Source organism: Ammodytes marinus (genome assembly GCF_949987685.1).
Source record: "Ammodytes marinus genome assembly, chromosome: 3".
NCBI classification, from domain to species: domain Eukaryota; kingdom Metazoa; phylum Chordata; class Actinopteri; order Uranoscopiformes; family Ammodytidae; genus Ammodytes; species Ammodytes marinus.
In genome coordinates this window covers 11,883,206-11,898,032 of record NC_137232.1, presented here as the reverse complement: position 1 = coordinate 11,898,032, position 14,827 = coordinate 11,883,206, and the positions used below count along the sequence as shown (strand labels likewise).

The 14,827-nt window shown below is 40.6% G+C and overlaps 1 protein-coding gene across 1 annotated transcript in view; it reads right to left on the bottom strand.

The window, feature by feature from the left end:
- Window positions 1-338: 338 nt before the first annotated feature.
- The window catches only part of ppp1r13l (protein phosphatase 1, regulatory subunit 13 like), a 22,252-nt gene continuing 7,763 nt past the window's right edge, over window positions 339-14,827 (bottom strand). The window contains exons 2-14 of the mRNA XM_080025046.1: window positions 13,257-13,313; window positions 12,867-12,988; window positions 11,981-12,303; window positions 11,540-11,790; window positions 9,919-10,011; window positions 9,570-9,658; window positions 8,400-8,787; window positions 7,564-8,015; window positions 6,725-6,862; window positions 4,862-4,995; window positions 3,778-3,944; window positions 2,736-2,929; window positions 339-2,246 (exon numbers count right to left, since the gene is read on the bottom strand). Of these exons, the coding sequence (XP_079881172.1) occupies window positions 2,211-2,246; window positions 2,736-2,929; window positions 3,778-3,944; window positions 4,862-4,995; window positions 6,725-6,862; window positions 7,564-8,015; window positions 8,400-8,787; window positions 9,570-9,658; window positions 9,919-10,011; window positions 11,540-11,790; window positions 11,981-12,303; window positions 12,867-12,988; window positions 13,257-13,284 (2,415 nt within the window). The 5' untranslated portion in view covers window positions 13,285-13,313 and the 3' untranslated portion in view covers window positions 339-2,210. The remainder of the gene's footprint in view (window positions 2,247-2,735; window positions 2,930-3,777; window positions 3,945-4,861; window positions 4,996-6,724; window positions 6,863-7,563; window positions 8,016-8,399; window positions 8,788-9,569; window positions 9,659-9,918; window positions 10,012-11,539; window positions 11,791-11,980; window positions 12,304-12,866; window positions 12,989-13,256; window positions 13,314-14,827) is intronic.

The window sequence follows — 14,827 nt, the reverse complement described above, 5'->3', positions numbered from 1 at the left end:
CTTCAAAGACGAGGAAACAAAGTGTGCTAAGATGGTTTAGCATAACGCACAACATGGCGGACTGATGGGCTAGAAAACAGCCTAGATAAATGGTGTTTTTGTTAGACTAAATATACACATTTATATTATCTGGTAATGACGGATGTTAATGTTATGCCTGCGCTGCACATTTGATAGTACAGTGCCATCTGCTGGATATTACACCGTCTTATTTGAAAAACCATTTAAAAGGAAAACCAAAGTATCTGTCTGTCTGTCTGTCTGTCCCTCCCTCTCCCTCTCTCTCTCTCTCTCTCTCTCTCTCTCTCACTCAAAGGAAACCAAAAACATGTGAGTTCTTCTGTATTTATTGAATAGTCTTAAACATTTTGTCACTGTGTTCTCCTCTGGTATAGAGGTTCCAGGTGAAGTGCACAGCAGTCCCTTGCAACAAGAAAAGTGTTACACTGAAATCTGATACCATAACAAAAGAAAATCTACCAAACATTCATCGTGAGTACAGACACATCCACAAAAACACCAGTTTCACTATCATAAAAAATATTATGAAATTCATTTATATAGGCAGCATAAAGGAGTTACGTTGTGTGTAAGGACTAGACCCAAGTATAGACACTATCCAGGTGCTGTTAAGTTTCAAAAAGTTCCAAATTATATGTAAAATCTACAGCCATATTGGTATGAAAATATTACACATCATCTCTTCAAAAGAAAAAGTTAAATCTAGAATGTGGTTTAAGGATCCATCAGCAGTGGTCAGAAATAGTAACTTCACACAAAAGTTCCACTAGAAGAAATAACACTTAACAACAAATGAACTATTTAAAAAAAAATTAAAAATTAAAAAAGGAAAACAATTCAACATCAACCCCTCTTGTCAATTCTCAACTCAAAGTTTTTTACGATGCTTCTTCGGCGCAGCAGTAAACAACTCCCTCTCAGTGATGAGTGAGTAGCTTGACACTTTACAATAAGGGTACATTAATTAACTGTTGCTTAATGCTGATTTAATGCTATTAACTGATAGTAAATGCTTATTAGGCATTAAGTAACTGTTAATGCTAAGTTATCAATGGTACGTAAATGCTTGGTAAAATATTAACTTTTAGTTAAAGATTTTTTTAAGCATTATCTAAGCATAATGGTTAGTTGATGCTTACTTAATGCGTATTAAGCATTAAGTAAGCAGTTATTAAGGGTTAATTATTGCTTAGTTGATGCTTATAGTTGATGCATTGACTAAGCATTAAGTAACAGATCATTAATGTAATATAAATGTAAAGTTTTACCCTTGATTTTGCTCTGATTCTTTCTCAACTGAACATTCATGGCTCGTGTTGTGTTGACAGCAAGCAGCTACATTGACCTCGCTGAAGAAGAGACCGAAAACACCAACCGCTACTGTTAACATTATGATTACTAACTAGATAATGAGTCAGACATGTCAAAGTCTTCTGTGTCCGACACAGCCTAGCGAAGCATCAGGGCAGGGTGGCCCTTGTAACATTTTGGTGTAAAAACCTTAACCCTGCTACGAGGAACTTTTAAATGTTTATGAAACAATCACATTTTTCCCTCCAATGACCAGTAACAGCATATGAGACCATCAACAAAAACAATGCTATTTTCATAGAGTTATTACTAATGCCTTTGCTGGTGTACGATCTCCTTAGACAAAACGATTTACCACAGGCAGACCGGAATATCCTGTCTTTCCCGAAAGGTGCTAAAATCAAAGTTTACCTTGCTTTCACCATCGTCATATTAGAATTCTTAATCTTACGTAGTCACATATAAATACTCATCGCATCCTGTAGTCTCTCTTTCAATGAACAAGATCTTTAGGATAGCAGGCGCTGGTGTCATAAAAAAACACTACCACTTCTGTACAAAGGTGCAGCTAGAATCAACAGAATCAGAAGTTCCTCAGAGCTATTTTAACAAAAAGGTTTAGCACAATAGCTTAACTTGAAAAAATACCCTACAGCAGAGCTAGTACTAATTCTGTCTTCTACAGAGATGTATCCTTGTCGTTGTCAGTAAGGCCAAAAAGAATACTGAGACTTCTCCTTCAACTCTCCTTGACGAACGGATGAATAACATTTCTCGTGGCTTGCAGACATACAGCCACAGATCTTTTAAAACGACACCGTAGCTTTAAGAACAGCTTGTGCGGCAGTCCTCTTCACCAGGTTTGTCATCAATAGATCTTAGCAGAGAGACTTGGGTCGAGGCTTTGGGAACAGCTGAAAAATAAACAAAAGAAAAAGAAAGATCATTAATACTATTTTCGAATGGAAATTATTGTTTTGTGTTGTACCGTTTTTCACTCTGATTAGATGACTTGCATGTATTGGGACATCCTAAATCTTTTTCCGGCATACTAAATAGTAGGGAAGTGCAGGCTAAATTGTACAAACCTTAATTTTAAGAAATACCCTGCATTTCAATCCCCATACTTTCCTACAATTTAGTATGCCAGAAAAAGATTTAGGATGTCCCAATACATGCAAGTCAATTGTAGTATACTGAAAATACATAAATGCCCCACTAACTCCAATAGCATTTTGGAGCATTCGTCTTTATTCTTGACATTTCTTGACATAATGAAAAAAAATCTTCCTCATCTGATTTTTTTTTCTCTCCTGTGGCCCTAAAACTCTTCTGTACTTTAGTATGTAGTGTAGTAAAAAGAAAAAGTATGTGATTTGGAACCCAGGGATAGTTTTTCTTACCCCAAAGTAGTTGTTGGGCACAAAGCCCTCCCGGCCACAGAGAGAGGCCCACCACCAGTCTGATCCTTCAGGTTTCTTCAGGATGGTGACCATGTCTCCCTCTCTGAAGGTCAGCTCGTCAGCTGCCTGCGCCGGGTAGTTCCACAGAGCGTACAGCACACCACTGTTCTCCTGCCCCATGGCCTCCTCCACACCTCCGGACACAAAGAAAGCACGGTTAATATTTATATAAAAATCTTGTTTAAAACAATATATATATATATATATAGGCTTGGCTATGTATTGTGGGCTCATGTTTTTTATATACTGCATCTGTTGTGTGTATCTATGTATGCTCGCTGCTGGAACACCTACATTTCCTGCTGGGATGAATAAAGTATATCATATCTTATCTATATCATTTTGACAAGTGATCAGGGAGACTAGAAGTGTTTTCGACCAAAGGTTTACAGGTTATAATATCAGCTTTTGATTTTATTTTTCACATTTTCCATTCATATTAATTTCACTGTACCTTTTTGAGACCCTTCAATCTGTGCATGTCATTTCCTTATTGTAAAGCACTCTTAGCTACATTTCTTGTATGAAAAGTTTTATTTTTTATTATATTATTATTTTTATTCCCTTTAACTTCCAGTTACTACTTTATTTGCTTAAATAACATTTCTGCCAGTGATTACATGTCATCGTTGTGTCGTGTGATATATTCTAAAGAGTGTTTCAAAGGCTTTTCTGGCTGGCCTGCCAAAAATGCAGATTTTATATGAAATGGTTCTATTTAAGGATACCAAATATCCCACAAAAATCCCATACTTTTAAAGCTAGCTTTTAAAATGTTTCCTGTTGCAATGACCTTGCCAAAAATATCAGTGTGTGTGTGTGTGTGTGTGTGTGTGTGTGTGTGTGTGTGTGTGTGTGTGTGTGTGTGTGTGTGTGTGCATGCATGTGTGTGTGTGTGTGTGTGTGTGTGTGTGTGTGTGTGTGTGCGTGCGTGCGTGTGTGTGTGTGTGTGTGCTAATAAAAGGTGCAGTAATCTCCTCACTTTTCAGGAAGCTCTCACACTCCTCAAAGCCCACAGCGTACGGGTCACACTTCTGTGAGGCGGTGGCTCCGTCGCTCTCCGTCATCGCCATGACAGCGGCTCCATTGCGCACCAGGAACTCACACAGAGGACGGTCGTTACAGGAGGCCGAGCAGTGCAGCGGGGTCCTATGGGAAAACAGAACAGGCAGTTAAACCTGCAGTGTGTAGAATTTTGGGTTTTATTTCCTAGTAGATTTTTTTTAGAAAATTATTATAATATCCATAAGTACATTTAATTTAGTGCATAATAGCTGAATTTTTTTTTTTTAATTATTATCTTTTCACTTAGAAAGGGTCTCATTTATGTCCATATTTCTGCATATTTTGGACCAAGGCCTAGTGCCGCCATGTTGGAAGTGTCATAGTTGGAATGTCATCAGGTGCATTGTTTAAAATTTAGAATTGTTCTTGTCCTTGAAGGCCACTGTAGCTTCTGTTATTATTCGAAAGGGTTGGGGTTACCCAGGGAGTGTTGCATTCTAGAACTTTGTAGAACTTTCTTGATGATGTCATATTACACACTGCACCTTTAAGTTAATATTTACATCTAGAAACACAAGATGGCTGTTTCCTGAAAATACCACATTAAAAAGGCGCAGTCAGCGATTTCTGGGGAACTTTTGTTCAAAATCAGTGAATATCTCCTCACCTGCCCTTACTCTGTGTGCACTGAATTAGTGCACACAGAGTTAACACACAGCCTAACTCTGAAAACTGGTATGTTCCCCTTTGTTTATATACGTACCCTCTGTTTTCATTTACAAAGCGTAGGGCTGGGTATTAACACTGGATTTTCGTTCAGTGCACACACACAGTATGTTTAGGTAGTGGACCATGAGAAGATATTTACTGATTATAACAAAAAGGGGACAACAAGCGTTCTCCAGAATCACTGACTCCACCTTTAAGACACATTATAAACTCCACACAGCCATTAGTACAACCCTCACCTTGGTACTTACTTTAAAATCAACATTGTATGCTGACTGAGTAAACCATTCAAAGTACAATGTGTAGGTGGAAAGGAAAAGTCAGATATTTACCATCCGTGGCTGTCTGGAGCGCTGACGTTGGCTCCAGCGCGGACCAGGAAGTCGACCACATTGTAATGGCCGCCACAGATCGCATTGTGAAGAGCGGTGATGCCCTCATCATTGGGCTGGCTGGGGTCAATCATCTGTGGACAAAACAATTTTACACAGTGAGTGGATTCAACTGTCATGAATGAACACGAATAATAACAAGAATTTCATCTTGCAAATATTCGTACAATATCTCTTTTTTTTTTAAATGTTTTTTTTTGGCATTTTCAAGCTTTATTAGATAGTACAGAGCTGAAATGGGAGACATAGAGAGAGAGAGAGAGAGAGAGAGAGGGGGGGGGGGGGGTGACCTGCAGCAAAGGTCCACCGGTCGGATTTGAACCCGCAACCACTGCAATGAAGGCTGGAGCAAGTATGGTACGCACTCTATCCACTACGCCACCGAAGAGCCCAACATTCGTAAACTCTTACATATCAAGAGAATGTTAGGTTAAAGGTGGAGTCAGCGATTATGGAGAATGCTTGTTGTCAAATGTCACTTTTTTTTCAAAATAAGTGAATAGTCACAATACGCTACCTGTCCATACTGTGAGTGTGTTGAAAGTAAATCTGGTGTTAATACACAGTCTAGGCTCTGTAAACTGGTATGTAAACAAAGGTTATATGCACAAAGGGTCCCATTGTAGCTAGCAGCAGAATGCCCATTTACAGCGCCTAGGCTTTGTATTAACACTTGATTTTTTTTTAGCGCACACACAATACAGACAGGTAGCAGATCAGGAGTAGAAATTCACTGATTTTAACAAAAAGAAACCAGTGTTCGCCAGAATCACTGACTCCACCCTTAAATTAGAAACGTTTTTCATTGGAACTGTCTCTATCCACTTAATCCTCCTTAATCACTTTGAACCAGCACCAAATCCCCAACGACTAAAATGGAAGCAGAAGTTGTTTTACTGGACGAGCAACTTCGAGGTAAATGTATTGGTGCATGAAGCAGATGCAAGGATGTGAATGTAACCTCTGAAATTGGTCCCCGGGGAAGTTAAATATAACACATTTTTCAGCGGTTATTTAAAGTCTGTATCCAGAACTGGAGCACAAACTGTTGGCACTACACTTTGCTGCCTTCAGTTCAGACTGGTTTGGGCAAGTTTTTAACGTATACACTTTTTTTGGGGAGGCTGCGGATGTAAGCTCAAATTAATTTAGAATGTTGTCGAAAATGTATCATTCTTAAAGATGATACATATGGGAACCAGAATGATGAATCAAATCGTCATGAATATTAGAAAAGATATTATTATAAGGTGTATAGTCTCTTATTACTTGTACTGGGAGTAGTAATAAGCCTAGCAGTAGTTGTAGTCGCAGTGACGTTATATACAATAAGCTATATTTATAGTAGTGTAGATAGACAGAAAGGCAGACAGACAGACAGACAGACAGACAGACAGACAGACAGACAGACAGACAGACAGACAGACAGACAGATATATAGATAGATAGATAGATAGATAGATGGATGGATAGATAGATAGATAGATAGACAGACAGACAGACAGACAGACAGACAGACAGACAGACAGACAGACAGACAGACAGACAGACAGACAGACAGACAGACAGACAGACAGACAGACAGACAGACAGACAGACAGACAGACAGACAGACAGACAGACAGACAGACAGACAGACAGACAGACAGACAGACAGACAGACAGATAGATAGATAGATAGATAGATAGATAGATAGATAGATAGATAGATAGATAGATAGATAGATAGATAGATAGATAGATAGATAGATAGATAGATAGATAGATAGATAGATAGATAGATAGATAGATAGACACACATACCTCTTGCACAGCCTTCTGCACTGTCTCCAGTTCTCCGACCAGCGCTCCGTCCAGCAGCAGGACCAGTGGACTGAGTCGCGCTCGCTTGGCGGAACCTTTACGCTCGCGTTTGAACCGCCGCAGAATGGAATGGTAGCCCTGGAGGGACAAACAGGATGGTTATACAAAGCAAAACACTTGTCTGAAGAAAATCTCATCCACCAGAGGTATTGAAAACAAAATGATTTGTATGGTGTATTTAATAGTTTCGACAATACATAATTTAATTCATTCCCTAAAAAAAAATTTCTTTTAAAAACGGATGTTAATTAATTTTTTATTATGCATTAAGAGGGAAGAAATTCTGACCGAGTTAATTGTAATTCATGCAGAAGGGATTAAGAATATGATAAAAAGTCAATAAGATTTTATGTATAAATCCTATAATTTTTACATTTCATTATTTAATCTTCTGGTAATTTACTGTATGTTTCATATGTGATACGGAAACAGCACTATGTTGACGTGATGCAATTATACTTCGATGTTACACAGCAACTGATCACATCAACTTTTTTTGTTTTTACATTTAACACATTTATGCCAGTGTTGACCGTATTACATCAGTTCCTTTTATTTTTTTATTTTTTTAAGATTATTTTTTTGGCTTTTTTCCAGCTGTATTTGATAGTACAGAGTTGAAATGGGGAGACAAAAAGAGAGGGGGAAGATGACCTGCAGTAAAGCTCCACGGGTCGGATTCGAACCGGCAACCACTGCAACAAGGCCTGAGCCAATGTGGTACGCGCTCTATCCATTACACCACCCCACCAGTTCCATTTCTTATTCATTACCCTTACATCATGTGGGATGAGTGAGGAGGTCTGTGGTGGTGGTGGGGCGGGGGGCATGGCGCTGTCCTCCCCGTCCGAAGAGCTGCTGGTCTCGCTGCCCTTCACGCCCCTCTGCCGCTGCTCCTTCCGGCGAAACAGCTTGTTGATGAGGTGCTTGTACTGGTTGGGCTGGTAGTGCGACGCCTTCTTCAGCGGCTGTGACTGGTCCACAGAGCCACGTCTCTTCAGGGCCCGTGGGATTTCCGAGCGCACCCGGAGCAGCTCCTCTATATTTGGGATCTGCTCGCTCACGGTGTCCGGTGCGACCATGGGCTGCAGTCTGGTGGGGCTGCGGGGCCTTGGGGCTTGGGGTGAGGCCTGTTCAACCACTGGGACGCTGGGTCTCTCTGAGATCACCGGCATGTAGTGAACTAAGTCAAGACGCTGGAGCTCTGCATCAACGTCCGCCGGGTTCAGCACTGCAATGATAGATAGCAACAATACTTTAGATACTTTTTGGAGTTAACTATACTGAAACTACAAACTACAAACATGTTAAGCACAGTTTCAAGGATGGATAGCAAAGCACATCAGTAAACACAAAGGTAGTTGAATTTAGAACCTGTGAACAGAGTGTGAAATGATTGGTAGTTCAAAAAGTAGCTTCCCCAACACTGGTCAGAAAGTGTGTGTGTGCGTGTGTGTGTGTGTGCGTGTGTGTGTGTGCGTGTGTGTGTGTGTGTGTGTGTGTGTGTGTGTGTGTGTGCGTGCCTGTGTGTGTGTGTGTGTGTGTGTGTGTGTGTGTACACACACACACACACAGACACAACACAGTTGTATACTGATGTTACAATATGTCATACCGTCACTGTATATGACTGGCTGTCTCAGCTCCGGCGGTGGGTATTGCTGTGGCAGGTGGTGTACAGGTTGGTGGAAGTATTCCCTGGGATGGGGCACGGTCGGTTGGTACGTCCCATAATCCCCCTCTCCTCCTCCCATGACTCTGGGGGGGTGTGTTTCCACCATGCCGCCCCAGTGTGGGTTCTGGAGACGCATGATCACAGAGAGAGGGATGGGCTTGCGCTGCCGGGACTGTGTGTTGGTCGGTGGGATGGATATACGGGAGATGATGGGCTGAGGGTGGTACGGGGAGTGGACGGGGGACGACACCACCTCTGGAGGGACGGTGATACGTGTGTTACGGGACAGGGAACCGTGAGGATTCTGGTGAGGTATGGAGCGCTGGTCCTGGAATGAAAAGAAAAAGAAGGAATAAGTTCTTCTTAATGCCAATCTCTTGATTCAGATGACTGTGTTTCTGTGAAGGGTCTAGGGATAAATCTCAGAGATATACTGTATCACCTAACTCTGCAGCTTTGTGCCGCTTTTAAGCCTTTTTTAGCTTTTCTTTTAACTGGACATTTAGCGTATGGTTTTTCCAAAAACTAGGCAACCAGTTGTTTACAATTGGCAGCAAAATGCTCCTATTTATGCCCTCCTCAATCTAGCTGTCAGTAGATTGAGAAGGGCACAAATAAGTAATAATAAATACAGTCATCATAGATATCAGTCAGTGGTGAGATGGGTTAAGTAAAAATAATATATAAAAAATACTGTGTTAAAATAAAATAAAATAAAATAAAATAAAATAAAATAAAATAAGATAAGATAAGATAAGATAAAATAAAATAAAATAAAATAAAATAAAATAAAATAAAATAAAATAAAATAAAATAAAATAAAATAAAATAAAATAAAATAAAATAAAATAAAATAAAATAAAATAAAATAAAATAAAATAAAATAAAATAAAATAAAATAAAATAAAATAAAGCAGTATTATTATTTATAGCGCTTGATAGGTAAAGGTATGTCTGGCCCATTAGAATTTGAGGGAATAGTTTAACATTTGTAAAAACTAAAACATTTTGCAACAAAACGTGGGCCAAATCATGAGCCATATAAACTACATCTCTCTCACAGTTCCTAGGCTACTTAAAAGTCTCTCCCTGTGTGACACCACCACCCACCTTTTTGGGGCTCGGAGAAAGAGACGGACCATCAAGGTTGGTTTCTCTCCAACTGCTGTTTGGCACGGACGGCCGGAGCCACTCTGACTCTGTGACAGGAAAGGGTTCAGTAAGAAAAACACACACCACTTCCAGTGAAGGCAACAAAACAATGCTCCTTGGATCTTGTTCTTATATAATATTTTTGTAGAAATATTCATAGAAAATTTAAAGACTGGTCGAAAGATTGTATTTGTCAACAGGCATTCTCCAGAATCGCTTACTCAAGCTTTAAGTAAAAGTTAATAGTTTGTTTTTCTGTTACAAAAAAAAAGTAAAAGTTCATTAAGCAGAAAATAAATACACTAACTCTCGTAGGAGTGGTGAGGTTTCTTCTCATAAGACGCGTCCAGATCCGTCTCATTCCACCTCGAAGGACTCTTCTGTCTCTGCACGCCCTCATCTGGGAGAGAGAGAGAGAGAGATGGAAGGAGAGAGGGAGAGGGGGAGAGAGAGAGAGGGGGAGAGAGAGAGGGGGAGAGACAGAGAGAGAGAGACAGAGAGACAGAGGGACAGAGAGAGTGAGAGAGAGAGAGGGAAGGAGAGAGAGAGAGAGGGAGAGACAGAGAGACAGACAGACAGAGAGGGAGAGACAGAGAGAGAGAGAGAGAGACAGACAGACAGAGGGAGAGAGAGGGAGACAGAGAGACAGAGGGACAGAGAGAGTTAGAGAGAGAGGGAAGGAGAGAGACAGAGAGAGAGAGAGAGAGAGAGGGAGGGAGAGAGAGAGAGAGAATGAAAATAACATATAAATAAACACAAAACAAAGTGCCGGAAAATGGGGAAAATTATAGACAGGGCTTAAAAATAACATTACTATGGAGACCATAGTTTTTATTCATAGAGTCAAAGAATCTTTAAAAGAGCACAGTGTGTATTTTTTTATGTATGAAAAGTGAGGGTATTTTTCCATTTCGTTGTTACAAACTGGTAAGACTGCTATACTGAATATCAATGAAGCCGATTGGCAGCATTTCTCCCACAAGGCTCAGTTTCACCTTAATCCAACTCACAGAGTTTCACAACTATCTCTTATGAAATCAAACTGTTCATAATTATAACAGTAGAATTATATGAGCTTCTACAATTATAGCATTGCTAGCCCTACATGCTCCATTGACATACTTATCTAAAGACCCTTTTTTAGCACTACAAAAACCGGATTCATCTCCAAATTAAAAAACTACAACACTCAATATGAACAGTTGTCCAGTTGTAGCATAACACAGAAGGATAGTTCAGAGTTGCTGGTTCAAATGGTGTATTTCCACCGTGTTGACTGAGTTTTAAGAACAAAGCATGTTTTTCTACCAGTGCTAGGAAACAGCTGGAAGTAGCTGCCAACTTCTTGCTGCTCCTGAACTACGGGGATGTTGTGTGTCTGAATGCCTCAGCTGGCTCCCTTAATCTGTTGGAAGCTGTCTAACACAGAGCTCTGAACAGCAAACCCCCTCACACACACACCACTGCACTCTATACTTTACTCTAGTCAACTTGACCTCACTATCAATGTGAAGAACTCTATCCGTTAGCCTCATAGCATAATTGCCTACATCATGTTTACTCTACTCTACTTTTACTCTACATCTACTCTATTCTACATCTACTCTACATCTACTTTTCCCTACTCTATAACCGTTAAAATATGACTATCCCCGTTATTACAAAAACAATGAAGCTATGGACTACACTCAGAGCTGCATCACTCTTTCTGTCCCCTCAGTCCGACAGAGTTTGGTACAAAGGCCTTCTCCTACTCTGCCCTCTCAACCTGGAACAAGCTTCAGCAGGAACTACATTTGGATTCCTAGGGGATTGTAATCCAGTATACTATAGTATATACAATAGCTATGGACCTACTTGAGAGTCTGAAATAAAATAAAGATATTATTTGCTAACTGTTGGACGGATGGATCACTACAGCCACTTACCAGCCACTTGCCTGTGACTGGCAAAATTAGTAGGGAGCGTGTTGGCCATTCCCCTGTTGAACGCCAACGGAGAGGGGCTCCTGTCCCGCCTCGGTGACCTGCGACCCATGGTGTTGTTGTCATAGGGGCTCAGCAGGTTACTGGACGGCTGGTGCAACGGAGCGGACCGGGACGGCTGGTCGAAAGGAACTCCACTGGTGGGGCTTGGAGACGGGCTTCTTTCTATGTAACCGGATGACCCTTGTGGGCTCCTGTTGATTGATTGATTGATTGAATTTATTTCAGACATATAAAAAAAAATAAAAAAAAAAATAATCAAAAGCATGAAAATACAATGAACAAAAAAGATGTTTAAATTATTTCACAAAAAGAAAAAAGAAAACAAATGACATATATTGATATGATATGCCTGAAAAGGAGTAGGAAGAAGTATGAACATACCTGTTGTAGCGAGAGGGGGAACTGGGCCTTGGGCTGCGGGGGGAACGTGGAAGGCTCTGTTGACTGTAGGAGAAGCTGTCAGATCCAGGTTGAGGGAGAGGAGAGTGGGCCCGTTGATGTCGGGAGATCTTGGGTGATGAGTGAGGGCTGGGGGTGAACACAGGGGAGGAGGGTACGTGGTAACTCGGTGAGCCCTGGGAGAAGGGCTGAGAGCTGGGGCTTTCATTGCTGCTGCTGCCGCTGGATAGTCTGGTGATGGTGGGGATGTTTGGGGTGGATTGTCCCGAGGAATAAGGCTTCTCTCTGGAGATTGTAGAGTAGGTCTGAAGGGAAAACGGTATAAAAGAACATTTTCAAAGTTCCTTTGCACGTGTTTAGTGAATTACACACTATCTTTTTCTCTCATTTGCACAGGTTGAGTGGAGGCAAAAGCAAAACAATCCTTTTTGTTAATCTGGACCTTGGTGTTGATTATTAAAAACATAATTGTTCTTTAATTTTTGGTAATGTGACAACCTGTTTACATTTTACTGTAGATAAATTTAGCTTAGGATATGCGCAGGAAAAAAACGTTTTCGCTTCAAAGAAATAATGATCAAGGAAAGCCTTTAATAGAAATCCCAGATGCTAGTGGCAGCTGGAGGCTAGCTACAAGAGGTGCAAGACTTACTAAAGAGCGACTCTCACATGTGTAGGTCAACACACTTTAAAACACTATCTATGATATATGACAGATTCAGGAAAGTAGAAAGTAAAAGGAGAAAATCTGTATAAGTGTGTGTGTGTGTTTGTGTGTGTGTGTGTGTGTGTGTGTGTGCATGCTTGTGCGTGCATGCGTGTGTGTGCGTGCATGCGTGTGTGTGTGTGTGTGTCTGTGTGTGTGTACCTGCGGCCTGGGCTTTGTGATGTTGTTGTTAGAAGAGGCCTCATGGAGCATGGAGTTGAACTCTCTGGATAACTCGTCTGCTGTAGCCAGCGACGCGTTCAGGTCATCGTTTATGGACTGGACTGAACATATAAAAACACATAATCATCACATACAGTTAGAATAGTCAAATACTCCCACGTGACAAACTATACACAGAGCCAAACAGACTCAAATCAAATCAGTTTTATTTGTATAGCCCAATATTACAAATAGACATTTGCCTCAGTGGGCTTTACATTCCATACAGTATGACACCCTGCCTTTAGACCCTTAGCTTGGCTGAGAAAGAACTCCCAGTAAAAAACCCTTTATCGGGATTAAACTTGATTTTGTTTGGTGGATACTTACACAGCAGGTTGCTGTTCAAGGATGTCATGGTGGCTGTGAGGCAGCACCCTTCAGCTCCTTAAAAACAGAACACACACACACACACACACACACACACACACACACACACACACACACACACACACACACACACACACACACACACACACACACACACACCAAGTTAGAAGAATACCCCAATTCACCTTCAACGGATAACATTTATAGAATCTCAAGGGATGAATTCCCTTTCAGCTTCAGATATCTAAGCCGAGACATTTCAGGTGAATATGTTAAATGTTTTCGATATCATCATGAAACTTTGCAATCATGAAAAAATGCATTTTCAGCATGTTTTTGAGAAGAAAATGTATCATAAATCAGAAAATGAACAACATATGCACAAATCCTTCTGTAATAAACCTTCAGAATAGCGCTGAGAATGATAATGGAAGGTTGAGTTGATATATGTGCTTTAGAAGTTGAGTGTTTTTCTGATTGACAGAAAGAAAAAAAATATATATTTTTGCCTGTTGTATCTCCCTTATGCTAGTAGGACTTCTAAATGTAACAGCCAAATACTTGTTCAGGCAGGTTCCTCCCAACATAGCGTTTTACTATTAGTTTAATTGTTTTGATTTCATTATAACAGCTTAAGACATGCGGTAGCTTCAAACAGAAAATGCTAAGTAGTGTTTTAAACCGTAGCCTTTCTCTTCTTGTGGCTCCTGCGTGGCTGCCTCACCCCTTCAGGCTATTTGACAGATAGCTTTCTATGACACACATAACCTGAACGCCTGTCGTGTCTAAACAAGACAAGATTTTCTCATACTTTGGCATCTGCGAGAAAAAAAAGCAACAAAGAAATCTTGCAGGAATGTTCAAACGATTTTACGAGACGGATGATCACACCACTCTGTGACTGTTCAGAAACTGACGGCAGTGTCTGTCTGTTTGCTGAATCAGCCAGATTACATGGGTGATACCAGGTGTTTCAGCTAAACAGCACATATGATGACTAGTCTGTCTGTCTGTCTGTCTGTGTGTCTGTGTGCCTGTCTCTCTGTCTGTCTGTCTGTCTGTCTGTCTGTCTGTCTGTCTGTCTGTCTGTCTGTCTGTCTGTCTGTCTGTCTGTCTTTCTTTCAGTTTCCGACAAACAGACAAGTGTCATAGTCAAGTTGATGGAAGGTTGTAGAGACAATAGGGTCATTCCAGACTAGCTGCAAAAGCTGGCTGCTATTCAAATAGCATGTGAATGCCAAAGGGTCACTGCATGCCTACTTATTCATTATTTGTATCTTAAACATCTGAAGGTTTCTGGTTTAAAAGTATACGCCCAGTGAAGTAAGGTGATGATTAGCTAGAACAATGGTTTTCAAACTGCGAGGGAGTTATAGGCAGTGGGGGGGGGGGGGGGGGGGGGGGCGGATGAATTTGTGAAAACAAAGTTATCATACAAAAAAAGGAATACAATGTTTTGGTCTAAATAGTTAATAGCCTAATAATTGAATCAGATCATCTGGGAGATAATCCGAGGTTAATTGTGTGTATTGAGTTTATTTAAAAACATTTGGAAATAGGGCTGCCCTCAG